Source organism: Lithobates pipiens, unplaced genomic scaffold, assembly GCF_037356315.1.
Source record: "Lithobates pipiens isolate NorthernLeopardFrog02 unplaced genomic scaffold, aLitPip1_a1.2 Scaffold_3, whole genome shotgun sequence".
NCBI lineage: Eukaryota > Metazoa > Chordata > Amphibia > Anura > Ranidae > Lithobates > Lithobates pipiens.
This window is the reverse complement of record NW_027507790.1, coordinates 49,926,957-49,952,323: the sequence shown is the minus strand read 5'-3', so window position 1 is coordinate 49,952,323 and position 25,367 is coordinate 49,926,957. Positions and strand designations below refer to the sequence as shown.

Genomic DNA, 25,367 nt, shown 5'->3' with positions numbered 1-25,367 from the left:
ATCCACATCTGGTGTTCCTCACTTCAGGCACAGCAGCCTGAATGTCTCTGGATGCAATGCCCATTCTCCTGGATCCAGCATCTGCCGACTCAGATAGTCCGCCTGCCAGGTTTTCCACACCTGGGATGTAAATGGCTGACAGGGCCGGAACGTGACACTCTGCCCACCGAAGTATGGGGGCAACCACTGAGACTTGTCCCATTTTAACAAAATCTCCTTCTGCAGTACTCTGGTGTGGAACTGGGCTTAAGGAACTGCCTCGAAGGAGGCTACCATGAGCCCCAGTACTCGCATGAAAAAGCGGAACGACGACCACTTGTGGTTCATCAGCAGTTTCACCACGGACCTGAGAGTCTGCAATTTGTCTGAAGGGAGAAAAACCCACGCTTCCCTGGAGTCCAACAGCAAACCTAGGTACTCCAGATGCTGGGTCGGCACAATCACCAACTTCTTTAGGTTCAGCAGCCACCCAAAATCTTGCAGGGTCTGCATGGTGATCGCCACATCCTCCAATTCTGAGGCGGAAGATGCTCTCAGGAGATAGTCCAGGTAGCCCACGATCGCGATCCCACGTTGTCACAGCAACGCCAATACTGGAGCCAATACCTTGGTAAAGACTCAGGGGGCTGATGCCAGACCAAAAGGAAGAGCCACAAATTGGTAAACTTCTGATGCCGAAGGCATATGGGTATGGCTATGTGCAGGTACCCCTTGATGGAGTGCAGCTTCTACTGAGGGAACGGATTCCATCCTGAACCTCTGCACTTTTACAAAGCGATTGAGGGCTTTCAAGTCCAAGATTGGACGTACCCCTTCCTTCTTGGGAACCACAAACAGATTTGAGTAGAATCCCTGGAAGCGTTCCGGCTCCGAAACAGGTACAATCACCCCTCTATTCAGCAAGTCCTTTACAGCCCAACAGGATCTACTGGCAACACGGGGATACGGGTACGCTGGAGGGGAAGAATCTGTTTGGGCGGCCAAGAGAGAAACTATCTTGTAGCCTGTGGAAATCAGATCGCAGACCCATTGGTTGGATAACCGGGAGGACCACCGGGCTGCAAACTCCCGAAGGCGCCCCCTCCCCCCCCCCCCCCCCCCCGAGACCTGGGTGGGGGCAAACCTTCATGCGGTAGCACCTTTGTTCGCAGGCTTGCGGTTCCAGGGACGTTTCTGACCGTCTGTGGGTCTGTGGGTGTACTGTCGGGCTGGGGACGTTTTGGTGAAGCACCAGCTGCTTGTGAGCGGAAAAAGAGGGCCCTTGCCTGCGGCATGGCTGCTTAGCCTTCCTGGCCCGTGGGAGTAGAGTACTCTTACCACCAGTGGCATTTTTAATAATGTCATCTAACGAGGCTCCAAAAAGCCGGTCGCCAAGGAAAGGAAGATCCGTCAAGGCTTTCTTGGATGCCTGGTCAGCAGACCAGCATTTTAGTCAAAATCCGGCACCTCAGCACCCCAGCTGACACTGAAGCCCTGGATAACAGAGAGAGCATCCAGGGCCACGTCACAGATGTACTTAAGGCCTTTCACTAGTTGGTCTGCTAGTTCCACGCAGATAGGGGAGGCCTGTTGCTCTCCCAATTCAAGGTGCAAAAAAACGATCGGAGGAGCCGACCACTTTTTTTTTTAGAAGGCTTTCCTCAAAGGGGTAACACACCGCCATGTATTTGCGGACCACAAAAGGTCCGTTGCGGGCGACCCCATTCCTTGTAAATTAACTTGTCAAAATAGGTCGGATACAGGAACACCTTAGGTGAACGTGCTGGCTTGCGAGACCCAAAAGGGGACTGGTACATCAGCAGAGGGATCCGCTGGCTCCCGAATCTTCAGGGTATCACGCACAGCTGTGATAAGTGCTCCAACTAGCGCTTTGTCACGCACGTACCCGGACGGGGACTCATCCTCACTGTCCAAACAGTTGTGGTCAGCGTCATCTGACAAGACAAAGCAGGGGTCATCGGCCCCAGCAGGACCAGAGTCTGCGTCAGAGCTCTCCCCAAAGGATGGGGGGGGGGGGCAGACGCCGCTTTTTAGCACCTTTCTTCCCACGTACCGCCTCTATCTTGGCAACAAACAAATTGAGGACCCCCGTAAAGGTGTCAATAGGGACCGTGCAGTCCACAGGTGACCCGGTTGCAATTGCCTGAATTTCGGGGAAGAAACACCAGTTTCTGAAGCCATGCTGACCCTACCCTGTCTGCCAGCCCAAGGGGACTTAGAACAGTGACAGTCCTACCCTCCTGAGTATATATATAGAGACTTCCGCGCTCTATGGAAAAGATAGGAGAGGGCGAGAATAGCAAATGAAAAAAAGCAGCAATCACTAAATGAGTTGTCTCTCACTGGTAAAGGTAATTGAATAAAGATGTGATGCGCTAATTACAAAACATTCAAATAGCCACAACAGAACTAAAAATGTGCAATTATAGAGCTATATAAAGTGCAACCGTGCATAGATCAATCAGAGAATATCCCTATACATATATGTCAATGAGTTAAAAAACCATGCCGGTGATTGATAAGTGCAAAAAAACACAGAAAAACACAAATGTTTAACGTAAAAAATAAGATATAAGATATATGCACGTGTTCAGCGTGTAATATATATATACAAAGAAAAATAAATAAATATTAAATCGTGATTTGTGTAAAATGTCCCATACACAATCAAATCAAAACGTGCAATTCAGTAAGCACACTCAATTAAACGTGCAATGTGCTGGGTAATAAGTCCATTCGTGGTGATCCGTGCAGGTGGTGTGAATGCTAAATAATTACCTCACTGCTGTGGGTAACACAGCAAAAATAGTAATGGACACAAATTTTAAATGTGCAATTCAGTAGGCACACGAGATTAAACGTGCAACGTGCTGGGTGATAGATCCGTCCGTGATGGTCCGTGCGGATAATGTTAATACTATGCAATTACCTCACTGCTGTGAGTAACACAGCAAAAGATAGTAATGGGCAATCACCTTGGTGCCCATTACTATCTTTTGCTGTGTTACTCACAGCAGTGAGGTAATTGCATAGTATTAACATTATCCGCACGGACCATCACGGACGGATCTATCACCCAGCACGTTGCACGTTTAATCTCGTGTGCCTACTGAATTGCACATTTAAAATTTGTGTCCATTACTATTTTTGCTGTGTTACCCACAGCAGTGAGGTAATTATTTAGCATTCACACCACCTGCACGGATCACCACGAATGGACTTATTACCCAGCACATTGCACGTTTAATTGAGTGTGCTTACCGAATTGCACGTTTTGATTTGATTGTGTATGGGACATTTTACACAAATCACGATTTAATATTTATTTATTTTTCTTTGTATATATATATTACACGCTGAACACGTGCATATATCTTATATCTTATTTTTTACGTTAAACATTTATGTGTTTTTCTGTGTTTTTTTGCACTTAACAATCAACGGCATGGTTTTTTAACTCATTGACATATATGTATAGGGATATTCTCTGATTGATCTATGCACGGTTGCACTTTATATAGCTCTATAATTGCACATTTTTAGTTCTGTTGTGGCTATTTGAATGTTTTGTAATTAGCGCATCACATCTTTATTCAATTAGTCCTACCCTCCTGCTACCGCTGACTGAGGGGCTCTAACCCGCTGGACAGATCCGTGCTGTATTACCGCAGTGCCTGATGATCCCCAGCGCTCAAAAGATGCAGAGGTAGCAAAACTGTTGGCTCCTCCCCTCTGTAGGAAACACCTGCGCCAGCTTTCCATAAATTTCCTCCTCCCCTGCTGCTCCTCAGTTCTTTAAAGAGCTCCTCCAGTTTGCTGGAGAGACACAAGAACACATGATAAACATAATCAATTATATCATATTTCCTGTAAGGAAAACTTTATGTCTTGATATACATCTCGGTGGGTACCCGGCTGTCCTGAAAGGCTCCAGGAAAGAACGTTACCAGTAAGTAACTTTTGGTTTTCCCCTAATCGTCTTTCAGGACAGCTACCTGAGAGGATAACTGAGCACTTACCCTTAGGGCGGGACCACAGCTTGCAAGACCTTGCGTCCAAAGGTCTGATCTTTAACTGACCACAAGTTCACTCTATAGTGCTTTACAAAAGTGGTAAAGCTGGACCATGTTGCTGCTTTACACATCTGTTCCGGTGTTGCTCCAGCTCTCGCCGCCTGCGACGCTGCCATTGCCCTTGTAGAGTGTGCCCCGATTCCCTCTGGATCTGCATACCTCCTAGCTTGTAAGCCTGTTCTATGGCTTCTCTTAGCCATCTAGCTATTGTGCTTCTTGAAGCTTTGTGCCCTTGCCTAGCTGCAGAAAATAAAATAAAAGACTCTAATTGTTTTTTGTTGCTTCTAAATAATGTAGGATGCATCTCCTGACATGTAAATTATGGAATTTTACTTCCTGTTCCTGAGAAGGATTTGGACAAAATGATGGTAACACAAACTTCTTGGCCTCTATGAAATCTTGAGGCTACTTTAGGCAGAAATCCCAGGTCCATTTTAAAGATTATGTGGTCCGGCAAAATCTGGAAAAAGGGGGGGGGGGTCTGATTGATAGTGCTATCTCACAGACCCTTTTGGCTGTAGTAATTGCTACCAAGAAGATTGCTTTAAGCGTCAGCATCTTCAGGCTGCAATCTTTTAGTGATTCAAAGGGGTCTGCTTTCATAGTTTGCAACACTAATGACAGGTCCCACTTTGAAAAGGCTGTACCTTGTATCGGCCTCTGTCTGCTCACGGATTTAAAGAGTCTGATTGCCCATGGATTTGAAGCTAAACTTATTCCCTGGTAAACCGACAGTGCTGACACTTGACTGTAACGCATTTAGGCTTAGTCCTTTATCTACACCACTCTGTAGAAATTCTAAGACTGCTACTGAGCTCTGTGTTTTGAAGTTGTTCTCTGTGCACCACCTGCTAAAACATCTCCATACTCTCTGGTAGATTTTGCGTGTCTCAACCTTCCTGCTTTTCAGCAGTGTTTCTATCAAACGGCTTGAGAACCCTTTTGCCTTTAGCAGCTGCTCCTCAGATACTAGGCAGCTCATTTCCACCTGGGCACAGTACACTGGGCCCTGGGATAGTAGGTCCTCCTGGACTGGTAGCAACCAAGGCGGCTCTATGGCGAGTTCTTTGAGCAGAGAACCACAGTCTCCTGGGCCAGTGAGGTGCTATGAGAATTAAAGTGGAAGTAAACTCCCCTATCGTTTTCAGCCAAGGAAGCTGCCATCTTTGCCTCTGTTTAATCTTCAACTGCTATGGTGCTGCACATGTGATTCGTTATGAAACCAGCCATTAGATGGTTTGATAGTTTGGCTGAGAGCACAGCTAATGTGCCGTTAGCATTCCCCGGCATGCCTTTTTTTTTTTTTTTTAACTGTTTAAATCTATGGGTTTACTTCCACTTTAATGATGTGTTTTCTGTACGTAATTTTCTTATTACTGCTGGTAGTAGCACTGGTGGGGGAAACTCATAACATCTGCTGAAGGCCCACTTCTGTGCTAACGTGTCTACTCCGAGTGCTCCCTCCTCTCGGAGACGAATGCTCAAACTCTCCTGCTTTCCTTTGAAGAAAATACGTTTACCTGAGGTATTCCCCATTTTTTTTTGTAATCTGGTCGAATACATCCTGCTTTAGTACCCAATCTGCTTCTCTTGCTTTTTTCCTGCTAAGGAAATCTGCCACTTTGTTTAAATCCCCTTTTAAGTGGGCTACTGAAAAAGTGTGTTCTCTCCCCATTTCAAGATTTCTTCTGCTAAAGACCACAGGGCTCCGCTTCTGGTTCCTTCATGTTTGCTTACATAGGCTACTACCGACAAGTTGTCTGATCTGATCTGTACATGATGTCCTCTCAACTCTTTCTGGAAGAACTGAAGTGAAAACCATGCTGCCCTCAACTCCTTCCAGTTGGACGACGTGTTATTTGGGAGTCTAAATGTGCTCCTCACCCTGTGCCACTTGCGTCTGTGGTTAGGATTCGGGAAACTGGTAGAATCCATAGCCGTCCTTTGTTTATGTTTTCTGTCCTTCACCACCATAGGGTCTTTAACTTTGCTGGTACTAACAACTGCGTATCCAGCGACTCCTGCCTGTGATCCTATACTTTTACTAAGAACATTTGTAGTGGCCGAAAATTTAGACTTGCCCATTGTACCGCTGGGATTGCAGATGTTAGCAACCCCAGTGTTGACATTTTTCTTATTGGACATGGTAGATTGGCCTGCATTGCTCTTATTTCTTTTTGAATTTTTCCTATTTTTTCCCTTGGGTAAAAAACAAAAAAAAAAACAAAAAAAAAAACACTGTTGGATCGAGTCTATTATATATCCCAAATACTTTATTTGTTGCATGGGTTGTAGGTTTGATTTTTCTACATTTACCAACCAACCTAGACTTTCTAAGAATGTCCGTTTGTATTTGAGGTTTTATAATAACCTCCCAGGAGCTTTTTCAAAAAAGAGAAGGTCGTCTAAATAGGCAAATGATGGATATGCCCTTTAGTTGCAATGGTGCCAGAGCTTCCGCTAGAATTTTTGTAAAAATTCTGGGCGAAGATGATAGGCCCGAAGGATAAAGCCTGGAATTGAAGGTGTGGTCTCCTTTCCCGTTTCTAATGCTAACCTTAGAAACTTCTGACAACTTTGATGTATCGGTATGTGTAGGTCCACGTCCTTTAAAATCTAGTGAAGCCATATAAACAGTTTGGGGGTAACAGAGCCTTTACTGAATATATGGAATCCATTCTGAATCATTTGTAAGTTATGGATAGGTTTGAGGTTGGAGGATTGGCCCGACATTCCCTGAGGGCTTCTGTACTCCAAATATGTGGGAGTAGAAGCCTTGTCCTCTTTCTTTTGGTACCTTGATGATTACACCTTGTTTCCTGAGGTCCTTTATGGTGCACAGCGCCTTTCATGTGGGCTAACCTCACCAGGGGCCCCATGAACCACCCTCTGACACCGGAGGGACCTTTTCTACCCCCACCCCCCTTTCTCCCCCTTGTGGTTTAGGCCAGGGGAGTTCCACCCTAGGTTCCCCTTACCTTGATATGGCTGGAGCTGGTCTATGCTGGAGCAGCTTCCCTTCCCTCTGCATTCGACATGCTGGTGTCACCACTGGAGCCTCCGCTGTCTCTACAGCATATGTGGCTCCTCTCCAGACCATGCCTGACTCCTCTTCATGTTTTGCAGCGAGAAACCAAAAGCCGCGAACCCGGAAGTGCACACCCCCTTCGCCGGACGTGATGTCACCCAGCACCAGCGCCGCCGATCACAATACCCAGCAAAGTTTGCACTGTTGAGTGCTACACGCTGCTGGGGGTATGAGACGGCCGGCCATGCAGCTCCTTGCTCCGCATTCAGAGCTGAACAGGAGGGCCCCCCCCCCTGACCTCCATCTGCACTCAGTGTTGCGGAGGTGGCATTACAAGTCAGTTTGTCTTCTTTCGTTTGCCCAAACAGCCTCTGCTACTTTCCAAGACATTTGCTTGAGCCTCCTGACTTGGTTTCCTTGGCGTCTCCCCTCCTGAAGGAAACACAAATAACTGAGGAGCAGCAGGTGAGGAGGAAATTTATGGAATGGCGCAGGTGTTTCCTACAGAGGGGAGGAGCCAAGGTCTCTCAGGTGGCTGTCCTGAAAGACAATTAGGGGAAAAAAATGCATTGCTTAACATAACCATCATCTTTTTTGTACCTACCCCGGTATTACTAAGAGCCACATTTTACATTGCAGAAGCATCCAGTCTTGTCAGTGGTGGAAATATGTTGTACTTTCTGCACCACACCGCACCCAAGGGTTGTTTAAGTGGGAGCAGGGCACAGACAACAATTGTTTTTTGTGTAGCCTTGCAGAATACCCTTTCTAGTGCTGAAAACTGCCGGTTTCCACACAGCGAACAAGCACTAATGGGGAACACAGTATGTCAATTGTCTGCAGATACCTTCTGTTTTTTTGTGTAATTCCATCATTTAGCAAACAGTTGCATTATACAAATGAAGATATAAGTAAGGCAGGCAACAATGACATACATATGCTAAAAAACAAATGAATGCCTGCTTTAGCTTTAAAGGCAACTCAACAGGTTCAAAGCATACAAAAATGTATTAAGTTTTATGGCATGTCAAATATTCTGGACTGGGAGGGCACGACAGTAATTGTCACCAACTTTCCACGCCCGTGTAAAAAGCCCTAACATTATAATGCAATCCTGTGGGATAAAAATAAATAAATAAAAAGAGCCGGGTCAAAGGGGATCTCTGGCAGACAACATAACTCTGTGAGAAATCAAATTTTTCCTATATGGTCAAATACAGATGAACAAGGAAACAACTGAGAAGGGATCCTTCCGTTTCTTTTTTATGAAAGACAATTTTTTTTCAAAGTTTAATATCTCTAGTTGAAGCACATTCAAAAAAAAGAGTAATGCACAATTCCACATTGAAACCCTATTTAGTAGCAACAATACTGATAAGAGTTATCCTATATTTTTAGCAAGTTCCTTTTTATACAGGTGCTCTCTACCACTTCATTATTCCTAGGTGATGAGGACCTAGCCCTTGGACTGTCTGCCTGCAGTCTTCTTGGGTATATTTTACACAACCTGGGAGGCTGAAATTTTTGCGCAAATGCAGATAAAGGGTGCTAGAAAGTGAGAAGCAGCTCTTAAATGCAAGATGTTGGCCCAGAGGAATTGAAACCCTGAAAAAGTATCAGGTCAAGTCAGTAGTTGCAGGGGACTTGTAGCTGCTGACATCTGGTTTTGAAAAGGGCACTAAAAATTCCTTTTTAAACAATGGATAACTTCCACATGCTATAAAACTACAATCACAAAAAAAAAAAAAAAAAATTCTTACGTGTAGTAATCTGCTCACCTTTGCATAACAATGTAGAAAAGCGCCAGCAGATGACGTACACAGCCCCACAGAGTATGATTTACTGTTATGAATGACTGGCGCTGTGCGATAGAACTGCCAGTTGCTAATAAAAACATACAGCAGTAGAACAGCTAACACATAGATGTGAGTTGTTGAAGCTGCGCACCCCAATTCATTGAATTTAAAAGAAAATAGGGTTTTTTATTTTTATTTTTTTTTAGCAGCAAGAAGGTATTAAGGCAAGAAACAATGATTTTTTTTTAAAAAGTAGTATTTCTTTATTATGGCTGTAGTATCAAAAAGGTATACTACAGCCATAATAAAGAAATACTACTTTTAAAAAAATCATTGTTGCTTGCCTTAATACCTTCTTGCTGCTAAAAACCCCCGAGGGAATTTCTATTCAACATAAAGAGCAGTAGCAGCACTATCACACAGCCCTAACAGCACTAAGTGTTCATTTATAACAGTATCATTCAGTGCTGCGGAGCTGTGTAGGTTTACAAATAGCCTCAGATAAACACACAGGAGGTTATTTACGAAAGGCAAATCCACTTTGCACTACAAGGATCTACAGCGATTGCATTTCCAATGCAAAGTGGATTTGCCTTTAGTAAATAATCCCCAAAGACTTCACAGCACGAAGATAGTTTCATCTTAGAAATGAACAAGCAGGGCTGTCTGATCTGTGCCCTAGAGTTGCTTGTGCCCTCTAGGGCTACCAGCAACTCTATAGGTTCGTACACATGATCCGAAAATTGGATGGAAAAATTTGTACAACAAGCTGTCTGCCAATTTTCAGATCGTTAGTACGGTGCTTTTGACAGCAGATTTCTCTTTTTTGGTCAGACAAAAGCTGGATGTGCAGACTATAAATTTTTGTTGGATATCAACTCAACATCCGATTTTCGTTTCATTAGTAGGGTTTTCATATGAAAAAAAGTCATAAGAGCAAAACTACACATGCTCAGAAACAAAAAAAAAAAAAAAAAAAAAAAAACACACAAACTAAACTACTCAAAACATTACGTCACTTCTGACGGCGTAGTCTGTCGTTCGAAAGTTTTCGTATTGCGAGTATCCTCTTAACTTTCGACATGAGACTAGCATGCCACATAAAAAAGACATTCGGTCGTCCGAAAATCTAAGAGTGTGTACGAGGCTTATTGCACACGCCTGACAGTGGTGATCGTTCTACTCTTATGTATGAACGGTCATGCTATAGAGGGGGTGGGAGCTTAGTGCTGGCTGTACCTCTCCCCACAGGACTGCATAAAAACTGGGCTTCAAACTGAGGTGCACCTACAGCCAGTATTAACATAAATAAAGAGGCGCTTTATAGCCACCTATCTTAACAGGATCAGATGTTATATGCATTTGATTCTCTGGGGAATTAAATAAAAGTATAAAAAAATTTCATGAGAGTTCTTCAAGTCCCTTTCATAAAAAAAATAAAAAATAAAAAGCAATAGGAAAAACAGCCTTACCTGAAGTATTTTACATGCACACAGAGCATCCACATCAGGTGCAACAAGGAGAAGCACACGCTGAAATCAAATAGAATATCATTAGCAATCTGCATTCCTCCATATTCAGTGGTGTTTTAGAACTATACATCAACCTTCTAACAACTGGTGCCTTATATATGCGAAGGTCAGTTTCACGAGATCAGCATGATTAAAAGCGATACGAATTGAATTTTTTTTTTTTTATAACAAACATGTTATACTTACCTGCTCTGTGCAATGGTTTTGCACATAGTGGCTCCGATCTGCCTCTTCTCGGGTCCCTTGCAAGTGCTCCTGCAATCGCGTGTGCTTGCTCCCGAGCCCTGCTCCCTCCTCACTGGGTGTGATTGACAGAAGCGACAGCCAATGGGAGAGAGCTGGGAGAGCAGCTGCTTCTGTGCACATTGCTGAATCGAGATCTGTGATCAAGCAAGTAAGTTTGATTTTCAAAAGAACAAGCTCTGCAGTAGAATGCATCACTTACAGAGATGAGCAAACCATTTAACACCAACAGTGTGCTTACAATGATAATTTTATGTAAAAACTTCCCAAAAAAGGAAAAAAAAAAAAAAAAAGTGTTTGCTTTAACTGCTTATAAAGTATTAGCTAGAGTCTGGTTTCAGTGTATTTAAATCTGTTAGTATATCAAACACTTCCTCCCCCCCAGACTGACAATGCTACTGTCCAAAGGTGCTCCAGTGCTCCTTCATCCAGAGTGGTGGACACTAAAACAGGATGTATGTTACTGGCCAGATCTGCAGGTGAAAACAGAGGGAAAAAAAAAACTAAAAAAAAAAAAAAAAACTAAATGTAGCCACCACATCGAATGATTTTTAAGCTGCAATAGAAAACATTTTTGGTTTTAATATCACTTTAAGGATTTGATTACAGCCATGTTCATCTATTAACCACTTTCAGACCGGACCATTTTGCTGGTCAATGACCAGAGGTCTTTTTACAATTTGGCACTGCGCTGCTTTAACTGGTAATTGCGCGGTCATGCAATGTTGTACCCAAACAAAATTTGCGTCCTTTTCTTCCCACAAATAGAGCTTTCTTTTGATGGTATTTGATTGCCTCTGCGATTTTTATTTTTTGCGATATAAACGTAAAAAGACCGCAAATTTTGAAAAAAAAAATGATATTTTCTACTTTTTGTTATTAGAAAAATCCAATAAACTCAATTTTAGTCATACATTTAGGCCAAAATGTATTCAGCCACATGTCTTTGGTAAAAAAAAAAAAAAAAAGTCAATAACTGTATATTTATTGGTTTGCGCAAAAGTTGTCACATCTACAAACTAAGGTACGTTTTCTGGAATTTACGCAGCTTTTAGTTTATGACTGCCTATCTCATTTCTTGAGGTGCTAAAATGGCAGGGCAGTACAAAACCCCCCCAAATGACCCCATTTTGGAAAGTAGACCCCCTAAGGAAATTGATAAGAGGCATGTTGAGCCCATTGAATATTTTATTTTTTTGCCTCAAGCGATTGAATAAAAAATAATTTTACACAAAGTTGTCACTAAATGATATATTGCTCACACATGCTATGGGCATATGTGAAATGACACCCCAAAATAAATTCTGCGTACGGGTACGGGGATACCACATATGTGGGACTTTTTGGGAGCCTAGCCGCGTACGGGGCCCCGAAAACCAAGCACCGCCTTCAGGTTTTCTAAGGGCGTAAATATTTGACTTCACTCCTCAAAACCTATTACAGTTTTGAAGGCCATAAAATGCCAAGATGGCACAAAACCCCCACAAATGACCCCATTTTAGAAAGTAGACACCCCAAGCTATTTGCTGAGAGGCATGTTGAGTCCATGGAATATTTTATATTTTACCACAAGTTGCGGGAAAATTACAAACTTTTTTTTTTTTTTTCACAAAGTTGTCACTAAATGATATATTGCTCACGCATGCCATGGGCATATGTGAAATGACACCCCAAAATAAATTTTGCCGCTTCTCCTGAGTACGGGGATACCACATATGTGGGACTTTTTGGGAGCCTAGCCACGTACGGGGCCCCGAAAACCAAGCACCGCCTTCAGGCTTTCTAAGGGCGTTACAGTTTTGAAGGCCATAAAATGCCAAGATGGCACAAACCCCCCCCAAATGACCCCATTTTGGAAAGTAGACACCCCTAAATTTAGGGGTACACTAGTGAGATTAGGTAATAAATGGCGGGTGCCCTGAAACTATAAAAAAATAACTAACCAACCAGCGTCACCTGTAACAGTTATATGGTGATCACTGGTGAAAGGGTTAACTAGGGGGCAATCAGGGGCTTTATGCGGTAGTATATGGGGGTCCCTGGCGCTATAAAAAGCTGCGGCGAACCTAAATACCTACCTGCCTAACTAGCGTCACCTGTGACACTAATACAGCGATCAGAAAAATGATCGCTTATTAGGCTGGGTTCACACTGGAGCGATGCGGGAACGCCACGAATCCGCGGCGGGTTCCCGCATCGCATGCCTCCCGGCGGCAGTTCACACTGCCCTATGCGAACTGCTGGGAGTGTCAGTGAAATGTTAATGACACCCCCAGATCAGTTCGCATATCGCAGTGCGATCTGCAAACTCGGATCGCATGGTGTGAACACCCATGCGATCCGATTCTGCTGCGGACCAAAAAAAAGTGTCCCGTGCGAGTTTGCGGCGGGTGCGACGCAAATTCAGCCATACTATCTGTATGGCTGAACTCGAATCGCACAGAGATCGGATGTGATTTGCACTGCAGTGTGGTGCGAATCACATCCGTTCTCATAAACCGCTGCAATGTGAACCCAGCCTTAGTGACACTGGCGACGGGGGGTGATCACGGGGTTAAACCTTTATTGGGGGGGTTAGGGGGGTACCTTAGAACTAAAGGGGGCTAACCCTAACTGCCCTAACAGTTATTACAGTCACAAATGACACCCGCCGGGTGATCAGGGGGTTAAACCTTTATTAGGTAATAAATGGCGGGTGCCCTGAAACTCTAAAAAAAATAACTAACCAACCAGCGTCACCTGTAACAGTTATATGGTGATCACTGGTGAAAGGGTTAACTAGGGGGCAATCAGGGGGCTTTATGCGGTAGTATATGGGGGTCCCTGGCGCTATAAAAAGCTGCGGCGAACCTAAATACCTACCTGCCTAACTAGCGTCACCTGTGACACTAATACAGTGATCAGAAAAACGATCGCTTATTAGGCTGGGTTCACACTGGAGCGATGCGGGAACGCCACGAATCCGCGGCGGGTTCCCGCATCGCATGCCTCCCGGCGGCAGTTCACACTGCCCTATGCGAACTGCTGGGAGTATCAGTGAAATGTTAATGACACCCCCAGATCAGTTCGCATATCGCAGTGTGATCTGCAAACTCGGATCGCATGGTGTGAACACCCATGCGATCCGATTCTGCTGCGGGCCAAAAAAAGGGTCCCGTGCGAATTTGCGGCGGGTGCGGCGCGAATTCAGCCATACTATCTGTATGGCTGAACTCGAATCGCACAGAGATCGGATGTGATTTGCACTGCAGTGCGGTGCGAATCACAGCCGTTCTCAAACCGCTGCAATGTGAACCCAGCCTTAGTGACACTGGCGACGGGGGGAGGTGATCACGGGGTTAAACCCTTATTGGGGGGGTTAGGGGGGTACCCTAGAGCTAAAGGGGGCTAACCCTAACTGCCCTAACAGTTATTACAGTCACAAATGACACCAATGCAAAAAAAAAAAAAAAAAATGCTATTGGTGTCACTGTGACTGGGGGGGGCGTGAGTGTGCCTGGCATGTTCTACTGTGAAGTGTCGTGTTGGTGCAACTCACCGATCCTCTCTCCTCGGTGCCGGAACGAAAAATACCGACACGGAGGAGAGATTACATCACTTCCTCTCCTGGCAAGTGGTTAAAAAGACAAAGGGACCACTGACATTTCTGTGGTACGTTATGTGGTACAGCGCATTAAGACAGCCTGTAGAGAAGGAAAAAGAAAATGGGCTGCCAAAGCAACAAAATGTCCAGAAAGTCAGACGTCATAAGAATAGAAACAATGTAATACTACCTTGAGAAGCTTTCTTATAAAAGCATGGAAAGTGGCACCGGCCTTCTCTGGCCATGAAGCCGACACCGCCCTAGTTGCATGTGCCTTAACTAGAGGCGCTTGCCTCCCTGCCAACCTGAATGCCCCCAAAACAGTCATCCTAATCCATCTGACTATGGTGGATTTAAATGCCTTAAGTCCTTTGCGTGACCCCACAAAATTCACAAACAAAAGATTCCGACTTCCTGAAGTTTTTGCTAATTTTAAAATAAACTAAAAGGCTACGCCTATCATCAACTCAACTGAGTCCTCCCTCCTCATCACCTTCTGAGGAGCAGTAAAATGTTGGCAGGATAAAGTCTTGTGTTCTGTGAAAAGTAGAAGAAACCTTGGGGAGGAAACTAGGATCCGTTTTGGGCACAACCCTATCCTTCCAAAATCAACAAAAAAGGCTCTCTAATCGAGAGTGCCTGCAACTCACTCACTCACTCTTTGGGCTGAGGCAATTGCCATCAGAAAAGCGGTTCTTAAAAATACCCATTTAGCATCAGATTTCTCCAGAGGTTCGAAGGGATTCCTTGTAAGAGTACAAGTACCCGGGCTAAATTCCAGGAGGGGCAGGCTCTGACCTTCACTGGCCCAGACCAGGAGAGGGCTTTAAAGACATTCTTTACAAAATGATCTTGCTGCAGGGGGACCTGAAGAAAGACGCCCAAAGCAGCAGCCTGTACCTTCAAGTTGCTGACAGAAAGCCTCAATTCCACTCCTGTCTGCAAGAAGCCCCACACTGCTGGGATACCTGGATCTTCCAGCCCCTGTTCTGCCAACCAGGAATTGAACTTCTTCCACACCTTGGTGTAAATGGCCCTGGTCACTGGCTTACGGCATTCCTTACTGGGGGAAAGGCATAGCACAGGTTGAAGTGCCATGCACTGGCGAAGGCATCTAAACCCTCTGGCTTAATCCTGCAAGTACAGGGAGAAGAACTGAGCAACCTTCTTGTTGCTTACTGCAGCGAACACATCCACTCTGGTCTGCCCCAGACCTGTTCGAACACTTACTGGTTGAGTGACCATTCGTCCTGTTTCACACACTGACTGAGAAAGTCCACCAGCATGTTCTCCACCTCGTCCAATGTCAATTTGTACCTGGACCCTCTGGAGCAATGTTCCTCAGACCCTGAGCCCACCTGTGAAGGGGCCAACGACCTGGGCTCCCTCTCCCTACGCTCCTGACTGGGCTCAGACAGGGAGGGAAAACTTGCCGCTCTAGATAAGGGCACAGAGGGACCCTGCATCCTATCCATCATTCCTCTAAATGATTTGAGGGTGGATGCAATCTCATCTTTTACTGACGAAAGGATCTTCTAATGCTCTGTCAGAGTCCGCCTTAGATAAAATTATTAACACATTCGGGGCAAGCGGCTTCTCCCAACAGGACCCAAGCTTTGACCCACAGCACACTTTCTCCTTGTAGGCTGTATCTGAGATCTGTCCCGTGCTTTACCCTGAAAGCAAAAGAAAGGACAGAAAACAAATCATGAAAGCCTGTTCCCAACTGTCACCACCACTGTGCTCAGGGGGAAGGAGAGAAGTGCCCAGCCCTTCCCCTGTGGTTCTCCACCCAGGGAATGGCCTCGGTCACAAGGACCTTACCCCCTCCCAGAGTAAGCCATGGTCTGCCCTCACCACGCTTACCTGAGAGGTGCCAGAAGAACTGGAGTCGACTGCCTAAACTGCTGCAGTGCCCTCCTTGGCTCTTTAATATCCCAGCCTCTGGATGGCCGACAAGCCACACACACTGTGCCTGGAGACTGGAACCTTCGTCTCCTGGCGCCCTCTGATGATGCGGTCCCGCCAGAAGCTGCGTCGCTTCCGTTCGTTGGAACGCGGAAGCCCCTCCTCAGACTCATTTACGTTCGTAACCATACCCGGAACGGACATCCCACATGCCTCGTGAACGCCGTTCATTCTTGGGCACCGTACGTTCTTCTGATGAAGAACCATGACCGGACTGTGCGACAAAATGGGAGGTAGGGGATCCGCCACTCTTCAGAGGTCCAACTCTCACTGAGCTTATAGGTAGCGGTGTATAAGCAGCCCTCTCTTCACTGCACTAGATAGAGGGGCGCTTTGGGCAAAGGAGAAGGTACTTCAGAGGCTCTCCCCCAGGACAGTCCTAGAACATGGAGCTCCCCAGGTTCCTCACATGCTTACTTGCCGTCCAGCAGGAAACACAAAAAACCGAGGAGGGCCTGGAGGACCACCCTTTTATCTGATTGGGTAGACGTGTTTCCTGTCCCGGAGGGAGGAACCCTATATCTGAGAGGCTGTCCTGGAAGACGAAAGGAGAAAAAGCCAATCCTCTCATATTGCTTATGGCGTGCGACATTGGGGTTTTTGTTTGTGCCAATGATGCTTCTGAGATCATTTAAAACTCCCTGACAGGTGCATTTGACCTGCTTCAAAACCAGCTTGAAATGAACAAAAGCTTGTTAACCTAGGCCCTAAGGCCAGCCATAGACTGTTCCCACAAGATTTGAGCTCACGGCCGAGATTCCATCCATGTGTGGGCAGGCTGAATGTATGAAGTTGATCGATCGATCAACTTGGGTAAAACCAGCCTGCCGGATTTGCTTGCGATTATTGCTAGCGGCTGTTATAGCTGCTAGCAATAATCACTGTCTTCTTCCAGCAGGGATGGCTTCCCCCGCAGGAAGGATTCCCGTCACCATTGTCTGTGTTGAAGGGGGAATTGTGCAGAATTCTTTCCTGCAACCTGTGAAAAACTTTGCACTGTCTATGGCCTGCCTAAGATGCATCCCCTAGCAAAAAACTTGAATGCTTTCAGATATAATAACAGTGTACTTAAAAAAATAAAAAATGAAATCTTCCAACCAGCTCTCCTTTAACTAGGGATGCACCGAAATTTCGGCCGAAAATGGCCTTTTCGGCATTTTGCCGAAAGAGAATTCTTGCCGATAATGGGGCCGAAAATCGCGCATGCGCAGTAGCGGTGGGAGAAACTTCGGATGACATCACTCGTTCTGTGGGCGGCTTGCACGTTCCTCGCGGATAAGACGCCGCACTCGTAAGCACGTTCCCTGCTGAGACGCTGGCACCTTCCCCGCAGACGCTGGCACCTTCCCCGCAGACGCTGGCACCTTCCCCGCAGACGCTGGCACCTTCCCCGCAGACGCTGGCACCTTCCCCGCAGACGCTGGCACCTTCCCCGCAGACGCTGCTGGGACCCGAGAGACGCTGCTGGGACCCGAGAGACGCTGCTGGGACCCGAGAGACGCTGCTGGGACCCGAGAGACGCTGCTGGGACCCGAGAGACGCTGCTGGGACCCGAGAGACGCTGCTGGGACCCGAGAGACGCTGCTGGGACCCGAGAGACGCTGCTGGGACCCGAGAGACGCTGCACATACTGAAGTACAACAGTGGGCACTGTCCCTCCTGGATGGCTACCATTACTACTATTCGCCGGTGAGCAATGCATTGCCTTTTTGCCTTAAACTACCAAACAAGCCAACTAATTTATTTTACTATACTACTGAAACTGTCATAGCAGTCAAACAACATGTATTACTTACGCCTTTGTGCCTTTTGTGCCATGCAGTATGGTACTATTAATTAAATGTCTTACAGTACATCGTGATGTAGCAAAAAAAATGTAAACTGATTTGAAATGGAATGGCATGCTATTTATTCTGTAGTACTAGTATACTATAAAATGTATGCCCTTGTTATTGAATTTGTCATTTGGTATAGTATAGCACACTGACATGACATGATTTTTTTAAAACATGACAGTACGCAATATATTATATTTAACAACTATATATATATATATATATATATATATATATATATATATATATATATATATATATATATATATATATATATATATATATATATAATATATTTTATTGTACAACAACAAGCACATGAAGTTATAGTATTATATTATACTGCAGAATAGCGCCCAAAAAATTAAATATAGCATGCAATTGCAATTTGCATGCAAGCAAATCATTCCATTTGCAATGAAATTTAATCAGTGCAATTATATTATCTTTTGGTACAAGTCAGGAGATGTACTGCAGTGCAGACATATTATTAACTACCTTGCATGGCAAGAGCTGCAGCGTTTCAAAAAAAAAAAGTGATAGTTTGTTATTTTTTAAAGCTGCCTCCTGGGGTTTAGCTTTAAAATTAATTTCGTCTTTTTTTTCTTTTCCCCCTCAGATTTCACTCCCACTATAGATCATTCTATGCTATTATTCTGCGCTACCAGCAAAAGGTAGACCATGTCTGCAATGTGGAAATATTTTAAAGTTTCTGATAAAGACCCCAAATTTGCAATCTGTAGTCTTTGCTCAGCAGAAATTTCCAGAGGGGGTACAGTGCCAAGGCATTTTTCAACAGGTTTGTTACACCATCTGAAAACACGACATCCAGTTCAGCATTCAGATTACAAGAAAACGGTGCCACTTCCAAAAAGTGACTCAGGCTCAACACCATCTGTGGCCACGGTCTTTGAAAGGGTTAAAAAATTTGCAAGTGACAGTCCCAAAGCTTGTGCCATAACAGATAAAATTATGGAATTTATTGCATTAGACGACCAGCCATTCTCTGTTGTGGAGGACATTGGATTCCGTAGGCTTATGCAACATATTGAGCCGCGTTACTCACTACCAAGCAGACGCTACTTTGCAGATACCTGTCTACCTGAATTGTTTTGCAGTGTTAGAAAACACGTTTAAGAGCTCATGGCTACCAACATCATAGCAATCAGTTTTACTACCGACATTTGGAGTTCAGACGTCAGTCCAACGAGCATGCTTAGCCTGACAGCGCAGTGGATAGATGACAAATTTCAATTGCAAAACATCCTACTTAACGCACGCGAGTTTGTTGGATCACATACTGCAGCAGCAATAGCTGACACTTTAAAATCCATGCTTGACACTTGGCACATTGAGAAGTCTAAAGTGCATTTGATTGTACGAGATAATGCGTGGAACATGGCAAAGGCAATGGAGGACAGTGAACTTAAAAGCATACCGTGTATGGCACACACGCTGCAATTGGCTGTGAATGAAGGATTGCTGAGTCAGCGCACCATATCTGATATTTTATCAAAAGGAAGAAAAATTGTGGGTCACTTTAAGCATTCTCCACTTGCTTATTCCAGATTACAAGCTTTGCAGATACAGTTTGGAATGCCACCGAAACGACTGCAGCAAGATGTAGCCACTCGTTGGAACAGCACCTACTATATGCTGCAAAGTCTTTTTGAACAAAAGCGTGTTTTAGCTGCATACATTACAGATTACGAGCTGCCGGCAACACTGAGTGCACATCAGTGGATGTTAGTTGAAAATAGTTTGTCTCTTCTATCTCCATTTGAACAGTTAAAAGAAATAAGCTCAACTAATGCTTCCATTTCTGAAGTTATTCCCTTGATTGCCGCACTGAAGCGTCTGCTAGGAAAAGAGACAGAAACAGACCATGGCGTAAAAACGGCTAAAACCACTCTACTGGAGGCTGTTACCAACCGGTTTCAAGACTCCGAGTCCAACCCTCTGTACTGCATTGCAACAGTTCTAGATCCTCGATTTAAAGAGCATTATTTTAATGTTGAGAAAAAGCAGCGTGCACGGGAAATGATACAGGCACAAATGGAGGTGGTGGAAGCATCTGGTGAAGGAGTTTTGAGGTGTAGCACAGAGGAAAGTGAGAAGAAACGGTTGCATACAAGTGAAGAGGAACACGCTCCCTCCATATCTGATATGTTTGAAGAAATTTTACATGAATGCACCCCGGTCCATAGCAGTGCAACAACAAGTGCAGCTACCCAACAGCTGGACATTTATTTAGCTGAACAGCCTATCGCCAGAAGTGACAATCCCCTTGTGTACTGGCGCATCAACAAACAACGTTTTCCTTTGCTTGCACAGATTGCACGCAGATATTTATCTGCCCCAAACACTAGTACAGAGAGTGAGAGACTATTCAGTCTAGCATCTCATATTCTTGACGAGAAGAGAAACCGTCTCTCCTGTGAGAAAGTGGAGCAACTTTTGTTCTTAAAGCGAAATCTGCCACTTATACTGAAATAGATTTATAAATCCGTAGCATAGACTAATTCCTTTACCATGTTGTTGAACATGGTAAATGAATTGGCATTGGACTGTGCTATTGGACAATTGGAACATACAACATAGTATGACTGACTACCAGTATGTTCCAGTTGTCTAGTTGTGCCATACTGCCATTAGTTGTTTGGTCATTGTAGTAGTTCTACAGTTTTTGCACTTCTTCAATTTGAGAGATCTCCAGTTTTAGTACTGTACACACACATCATACATAGTTTGTTGCTGTTGGGCCAAACTATATCTCTCTCTCCCTAAGCTTTCAGCCCGCTGCATGTGCAAAAATGTATGTCCTGTATCTGTGGCTGTCTACATATTCCAGTACTATACACTATACCACACTGTGTTCCAGATATGGGCAGAGACTTCCAGAAACAGACTAGTCTACATTGCTTGCTGTGATTGCCCGAGCACCGCTGCTGTAGACCAGACTGTAGACTGTGTTCCAGGATGTCTCCGCTCATACCCGGGGGCCGGAAAACAGTGTGGTCTACTGTATGAGGCCGCGTACACACGGGCGGATTGTCTGTCCAACTTAGTCCGCTGAACCGTGTTTCAGCGGACAATCCGCTCGTGTGTGGGCTTCAGCGGACTTTTTCAGCGGACAATCTGACGAACAAAGTCTTACGGAATTTCCGTAAGACAGTCCGTTCAAACTTGGTTTTGTCTGTCCAAACTTGGTTTCAGCGGACAGTCCGCTCGTGTGTAGGCAAGTTGGACGGACTAAGTATGGCGCATGCTCAGAAAGGATTTACACGGCCGAAGGTTGCATTGCAGTGTATAGGACGTCGTTTTTCTAGTCCCGTCGTACGTGCTGTACACGTCATCGCGCACGCTTTCAGCGGACTGTCTGCTCATCGTGTGTGGTCAAGTCCGTTCATGCAAATTTTGAACGGACTGTCTGTCGGATTGTCTGACGAACTTAGTTGGCCAGACAATCCGCCCGTGTGTACGCGGCCTGACTGTGTGTGTAACTCGCAGCTACATACATACACTTTTATCGCACATGCAGCCGCTGACACCTTAGGGAGAGATAACTGAATTACTACTAGTTCTTCTGGTTTAAGTTGAAAATTAATAAAGTCTAAGGCCGCGTACACACGGGCGGACTGTTCGCCCAACCTTGTCCGCTGAACAGTGTTTGGGCGGACAGTCCGCTCGTGTGTGGGCTTTCAGCGGACAGTTTCAGCGGACAGTTGGACGGACAAAGTCTTTCGGAAATTCCGAAAAACTGTCCGCTGAAACTGTGTTTGAGCTAACAGTCCGCCCGTGTGTGGGCTTGTCCGCTGTACTTTCGAAATGAGCGGACTGTTCCCGCTCGGAAAGTCCGCCCATTTCGAGCGCGTGTACAGGTAGGCGGGGCCCGCGAAGGAGACGTCGCGGGCTCCGCCGCCTGGAATGGGCTTAAAGGGGAACCCCAACGCCGAAAAAAATCGGCGTGGGGGTTCCCCCAAAGTCCACACCAGACCCTTGTCCGAGCACGCTACCCGGCCGGCCAGGAAAGGGGGGCGAGCGAGCGCGCCCCCCCTCCTGAGCCGTACCAGGCCGCGTGCCCTCAACATGGGGGGGTGCCTTGGGGAAGGGGGGGCCGCGCGGCCCCCCCACCCCAAAGCACCTTGTCCCCATGTTGATGAGGACAAGGGCCTCTTCCCGACAACCCTGGCCGTTGGTTGTCGGGGTCTGCGGGCGGGGGGCTTATCGGAATCCGGGAGCCCCCTTTAAGAAGGGGGCCCCCGGATACCGGCCCCCCACCCTATGTGAATGAGTATGGGGTACAATGTACCCCTACCCATTCACCTGTGAAATAAAGTACAAAAAAAAAAACACAACACAGGGAAAAAATATTTTATTGCACAGCTCCGGGGGTCTTCCGTCTTCGGGGGTCTTCTCGCCGGACTCCTCCGCTATCTGTGTGTAGCTCTTTTACTAGCGGAGGAGTCCGGCTTTCTTCCTCCCCGCCGCCGGCCTCTTCTCCCGACTTCGGGGGTCTTGTCCCCCTCTTCGGTTCTTCTGCCGGGCCACCGCGCCTTCTTGTAGCTCTTTTACAGGCGGTGGCCCGGTCTTCTGTCGCCGCTGTCGTCGTCGCCGCCGCCGCCTTCCGTTCTTGTTCTTCTTCTTCTTCTCCTGGAGATGTTGACTCGACGATCTCTCCGGCCGGAATGCCAGAGCCGCGCTGTGCGGTCACTTATATAGTGACAATGGGGCGGTGTCACATGGTATATGTCACATGGGTTGGTCACATGGTGACCCCGCCCCCTTACGATGTCATAGTCCCCATGTGACATCAACCCATGTGACCAACCCATGTGACATATACCATGTGACACCGCCCCATTGTCACTATATAAGTGACCGCACAGCGCGGCTCTGGCATTCCGGCCGGAGAGATCGTCGAGTCAACATCTCCAGGAGAAGAAGAAGAACAAGAACGGAAGGCGGCGGCGGCGGCGACGACGACAGCGGCGACAGAAGACCGGGCCACCGCCTGTAAAAGAGCTACAAGAAGGCGCGGTGGCCCGGCAGAAGAACCGAAGAGGGGGACAAGACCCCCGAAGTCGGGAGAAGAGGCCGGCGGCGGGGAGGAAGAAAGCCGGACTCCTCCGCTAATAAAAGAGCTACACACAGATAGCGGAGGAGTCCGGCGAGAAGACCCCCGAAGACGGAAGACCCCCGGAGCTGTGCAATAAAATATTTTTTCCCTGTGTTGTGTTTTTTTTTGTACTTTATTTCACAGGTGAATGGGTAGGGGTACATTGTACCCCATACTCATTCACATAGGGTGGGGGGCCGGTATCCGGGGGCCCCCTTCTTAAAGGGGGCTCCCGGATTCCGATAAGCCCCCCGCCCGCAGACCCCGACAACCAACGGCCAGGGTTGTCGGGAAGAGGCCCTTGTCCTCATCAACATGGGGACAAGGTGCTTTGGGGTGGGGGGGCCGCGCGGCCCCCCCTTCCCCAAGGCACCCCCCCATGTTGAGGGCACGCGGCCTGGTACGGCTCAGGAGGGGGGGCGCGCTCGCTCGCCCCCCTTTCCTGGCCGGCCGGGTAGCGTGCTCGGACAAGGGTCTGGTGTGGACTTTGGGGGTTCCCCTTTAAGCCCATTCCAGGCGGCGGAGCCCGCGACGTCTCCTTCGCGGGCCCCGCCTACCTGTACACGCGCTCGAAATGGGCGGATTTGCCTCCGCCTTACGTGGGCGAGTCCGTTCATTTCAAAAGTTGAGCGAACTGTTTGCCCAACCTTGTTCGTCAAACAGTCCGCTCGTGTGTGGGCAAGTCCGCTCATGCAAATTTTGAGCGGACTGTTTGCCGAAACTGTTTGAAGAACAAGGTTGGGCAAACAGTCCGCGCGTGTGTACGCGGCCTAAGACATTAAGTCTTCTTAGTCGTTTTAGTTTTATTTTTATATTATTTATTTTATTTCATTTCATTTTTTTTATTTATTTTGTTGTTATGGTTCAATGTGCACTGACTGCAGTCTACACTGCAGGATATGCGGCAGTAATCATTTAATTTTGTATTTTATTTGATTTTATCTTCTGTGTCCACTGTCCAATTTATTTGGGTTGCTTTATTAAAGTACTGTTATTTTCCATTACTGGACTATTCTTTTATTCATAAAATTAATGATTCAGTTGAATATGAATACTATAATGAATAATACTATATAAGGCAAATATATATATATATAGCCATTTTCGGTTTCGGTGCTGTTTCGGTATCGGTTTTCGGCCTAGTGTATTTTTCATTTTCGGTTTCGGCACCAAAAAACCCATTCAGTGCATCCCTACCTTTAACCCAATGTCCCTTCCCAATGCCTGGCCTTATGCACACCCAAGGCATAGTGACAGCATTATTCCGGGATGCCAGTGTAGCGACTCCTATTGCGCTAGGCTGCCCCTCTCAGGCTACACCACTGGGGCTGACAAATGCCCAGGACGCCATTTCTAGTTGATCCCTGATCATAGAGAAAAGCGTGTGTGCGTTTGTGTATATACACACACACAAACACACAGTATATATGCACACCCCTGTGCACAAGTATGCAGATAGGGAGTGCATGAGTATTGTCAAGAATGAGACGGCTTGCTTACTGTTGACATGCTGTGATTGGCTACAGCTAATCACATGATATAGGGTGCTGTGTTTGGACCAGGCACCATGTGATAGCTGTTGGCCAATCACAGCAATACAATCCAGTTATGACCGGAAACCATCATGACTGTTTTGTTGACATTATCATAGCATTCACCATACACTGGAAGCTCACACCGGTCATGCTAGTGTGCATATGCTAGGCAATGTACGTTTGTCCCAAGGGTCTCGCTAGTGGGCATGTGCTAGGCAGAGTCCATCGCCTAGCCTGGCTGTGCCACCCACCTGCAATAAATGTACAAGCAGTTAACCGCTTCCCACCGAAGGACATCATATGACATCCTGGACTTTGAGTGGTGATATCTGAATGATGCCTCAGCTGCAGGCATCATTCAGATATCTTTTTTTCAGCTGGCGATTCCCTGTAAAGTAAAAGCCATCATAACGAATATTTAGCTGCTTTCTTTTACAGGGCGCCCCGCCACCCTCCGGTGTGAAATAGATATATTATGATGATAGGCAACTCCTATCCTCGTATTGATTAGTGGTTCCAAATGAATAACTACTGCAGTAGGGAACAGACACAAAAGATACGCTCAGCATCTTTCCAAATAACCGTTCTTTATTATGACGCATTTGAAGGTTTTTATACACATGATTACGTAGGTATCACATTAATATTACAATTG

At 46.1% G+C, this 25,367-nt stretch overlaps 1 protein-coding gene across 1 annotated transcript in view; it reads right to left on the bottom strand.

Annotated features, from left to right (window-relative positions):
* Positions 1-25,367, bottom strand: part of CDC45 (cell division cycle 45) — a 111,040-nt gene that overhangs the window by 80,642 nt on the left and 5,031 nt on the right. The window contains exon 2 of the mRNA XM_077461651.1: positions 10,370-10,429. Within this exon, the coding sequence (XP_077317777.1) occupies positions 10,370-10,429 (60 nt within the window). The remainder of the gene's footprint in view (positions 1-10,369; positions 10,430-25,367) is intronic.